Source organism: Terrapene carolina, unplaced genomic scaffold (genome assembly GCF_002925995.2).
Source record: "Terrapene carolina triunguis isolate 2854851 unplaced genomic scaffold, T_m_triunguis-2.0 Scaffold66, whole genome shotgun sequence".
Lineage (NCBI taxonomy): Eukaryota > Metazoa > Chordata > Testudines > Emydidae > Terrapene > Terrapene triunguis.
In genome coordinates this window covers 82401493-82405176 of record NW_020664417.1, presented here as the reverse complement: position 1 = coordinate 82405176, position 3684 = coordinate 82401493, and the positions used below count along the sequence as shown (strand labels likewise).

The window sequence follows — 3684 nt, the reverse complement described above, 5'->3', positions numbered from 1 at the left end:
CAAAATTAGACCGAAGCATTACGGTCACAGGAGATTAGACTATTATGTGCCACAGGCAGGGGCGGCTCTATGTTTTTTGCCGCCCCAAGCATGGCAGTCAGGCGGCCTTCAGTGGCACACCTGCAGGCGGTCCACTGGTCACCCGGATTCGGCGGTCTTTCTGCGGGTGATCTGCCGGTCCCGCACCTTAGGCGTACCCACCGCCGAATTGCCACCAAAGCCGCAGGACCGGCGGACCTCCTGCAGGCATGCCACCGAAGGCTGCCTGACTGCCGCCCTCATGGCAACCGGCACACTGCCCCCCGCGGCTTGCAGCCCCAGGCACGCGCTTGCTGCGCTGGTGCTTGGAGCCGCCCCTGGCCACAGGCAGAGAACAGAAGGGCCGAAGTGCACCAGTGCCTGAGGCCCCTGCAATGGCAGACATATAATTAATGTGCCCAATTTACACACATTGTGGGGTTGTTTATTGTTATCCTCAAAATATTTTTTAACGAAATTACTTTGAAGGTAAAATCACGTTTGTTTTCATTTTGTAACCTAATTAAATTTAACTACTATGTACAGACATGGCTCAGGCAATCAAGTTAGTCCACCTTGTCATTAGTCAACAGGAAGTATAATCACTGCAGCTGTAAAGGAGGTATCTGATGTTTCAGAATAAGTGAGTTTAGTTATGGTGTGAGCTTCCTCAGTTCGGTTTACATGACAACTTCAGGCTCTATGTTAAATAGCAAGTCATCATTTCCCCTTCGAACTTCAAGTAGTAGAGGTGACTCATTCATCACAGCCTCTTGCAGGTCACTGGAGGTCATCAAAGGACGTCCATTTACTTTGACAATGATGTCTCCGTCTTTGATGCCACCTCTGCATAAGCAAGATAAAGCAAGGATTAAGCTGTGTATTCAAGGGCATGAAATTCACCCTGTATAGAGGACCAGCATAAGGTCTATGCACCACTTATTTGATGGATGTCGTACATAAGTCTTGCTCTCAGCCTTTCCACAGGGGTGAATTTCATTCAGGGTGTTATTAACTGCAGTAAACTGTAATCTCAGCAGTTTTCTAAAATCAAACATGAAGCATTAGAGCTAGGCGAATAATGGATTTTTTGATTTGTTGGCAATTTCAAAAAGTTGAAAAATCATTTCAGAATGGATAAAAAATTAATATTCTGAATTTTTCACTGAATTACACAGTTGAACAAAATTGCTTTTGCTCAGATTAAATATTTCAATTTGACAAAATCAAAATGTTTCTTTTTGATTTTGATAATTTCTAAATGTATTTGAATTTTTAAAAATAACATTAAAGAAAATTTTGAAACAAAAAAGTCATTTCAAAACTGAAAAATTGAAATGAGATGTTTTGATTTATTTTAATTTTTTTTCCAAAATGAGCAGTTTGGCAAAATCAACACAAATCTGCAAAATGTTTTGGCATTGCAGAATCTGCAATTTTTGAAAAAAAAAAGTTATATGAAAAATTGTACCCATGGAGCATTGAATTGAAGAGATGTCTTCTAAAACAGTGACGACAGATAGAGCACAAATCTAGTTTTCACTAGGTACTGTTTTCTCAAAACTTCAGTACCTATAACAACACAGACATGAAAGATACCTTTCACCAGTAAGTCTTTTTAGTTCATCCTTCTGCCAAGATTAGACTGTCCCCTGTCATATACACTGAGTGCCTTGAAAAGAAACAAAGTCTACTTCTAAGAATTCTAAAGTGGACGAATGTACTGACCAAAATGCTGGTAATTTTTTTTTTCTCTTTGCCTTCAAATATTTATCTGAATGACTTTTAGTTCATCCTCCAATTTTCTTATTAATTCCTAGAAAAAGTCTTAAAATCGGATATGTAGAAAGCCTGAAAAAACAATCATTCATTCCTCCGAGATGAAGTGTTGGGGCTTAACAATATTAGTATGAAATGAAGTTTGAAAACTGAGCCTAGTCTGTAGAAAATTCAAGCCAACAGCTACTATGTCATAGTAATAGGGAACATATGAAGACATTTATTCAACAAAGATTGGCAAGCAGCATCCTCATTTATATTAAAGGTTCTGTTTATTCACACTTAATTTTGCCTTTCAAATACAAATATGGTTACATAGTTCTTTAAGCGTGTTTATTTATTTAAAAATTCAAACTAGCTAATACTTTAAGATGTTGCCCTTAGCAATGATATTATAAATATTTGACTATTTTAAATGTTAATAGAAATTCATCAAAATATTTTAACAGGTATTCTACTAAATGGCCCAAATTCCCTTTGAAAAGCAAAAATAATATAAAGCAAGAACATGCAAGACCTTGAATATAAACGACAACACTGCCTGCAGTTTCTGTTGGATAAGTATCTTCAACATGAAGAAAAATGATATTTGCTTTGGATTCCACCTACCTCTGAGAAGGTGAATTTGGGACAACTTCGTGTACATAAATTCCACTGCTGACATCAGGAAAGTCAGGATTATTGAGTTTTAGTTCTTCCACAAGACTAAGAGAAGATTAAAATATTGAAATCAGTAATTGTTTCAAAGAGAAATAATTTTCAAAAGTACTACATTATTCTTGAGCTTTCTCTTGAATAAAATAAGTGTAATAAAATACATTACTTAACCTAAGTATGTATCCACAAATTATCATTAAAATTGCCTGAATGAAAAAAAACTCTCTATATCAGCAGATTTTTAAAAGGAATCAGATTTGTTATTATGCATCCTCAACTGCACATGCCATAATTATTGTCTTGTACCTCATGCAGAAATAGCTTGTTCTGTTATTGCTGTGCTTTGTATTGTGGAAGCACCTAAGAGCTCCACTCGTGGACCCCATTGTGCTAGGTGCTGTACTAACACAGAATGAAAAGATGGCCCAGAGAGTTTATAAGCTGAGTAACATTCACACTGGTGATAAGGCAAACATTTGCTGATAGTCTAGTTTGTTTATTTTGGCATTTCATTCTCATTGTGTCCGCAATTAAAAATACAACACTTTTGAAAACTCCAGTAGTCAAACAGGAGACCTGTGTCTGGTCCACAGCAAGACCAGACTCCTGAGTTTTTCAAGAAAAATCTTGTTTGGGAAATTTTGCTCTGCTTTCGAGTGTTCTGCATTTGGCTTGTTAAAAGAGTAAGGAGCCAGCCGCAAAATACAGATTGTAAAACACTTTGCCCCCCTAATGTTTGAGGATGACTGAATCCCAGGCTTAGGGTACAGAGTTGCTTCAAGCCTATCTCTGGGTGTAAAGACTTTCAACTCAGTTGCCATGGATAGCTGTGCTTCAGTATCATAACCGGAGAGTTTGTGAGCTATGCAGTCAGATGGAAAGGAAACCAGCACTGCTTCACAATTTCCCCTCGTATGAAGTTAATAGAGTTAAAACAAACACACACACACACAGACACTGTAATTTTTTTTTCCAGCAGCGGCGGTTGAGGTAGAGGCTAGGGGGGTTGTCGGGGGGGCAGGCAGGGGAGGGGCGGCGGGGTCTACTTGAGAGGTCTCGCCCGCCACATTCCCCTCCATAATGAGCAGGGAGGGAGGGAAAAAAACACCGGAGAAGAGGGGGGAGGGGAAGCAGGTCAACCACTCCTCCCCACTAGGCTGCAGGCAGGGGAGGAGGGCATCGAAATGAAGGGGGCCAGATAGGGGGGCTAACAGCGACTTGGAGGGGGGG

General features: G+C 39.6%; 1 protein-coding gene across 1 annotated transcript in view; it reads right to left on the bottom strand.

Moving 5' to 3' along the window:
- Positions 1-346: 346 nt before the first annotated feature.
- Positions 347-3684, bottom strand: part of HTRA3 (HtrA serine peptidase 3) — a 35974-nt gene continuing 32636 nt past the window's right edge. Inside the window, exons 7-8 of the mRNA XM_029910652.1 lie at positions 2407-2514; positions 347-864 (exon numbers count right to left, since the gene is read on the bottom strand). Of these exons, the coding sequence (XP_029766512.1) occupies positions 699-864; positions 2407-2514 (274 nt within the window). The 3' untranslated portion in view covers positions 347-698. The remainder of the gene's footprint in view (positions 865-2406; positions 2515-3684) is intronic.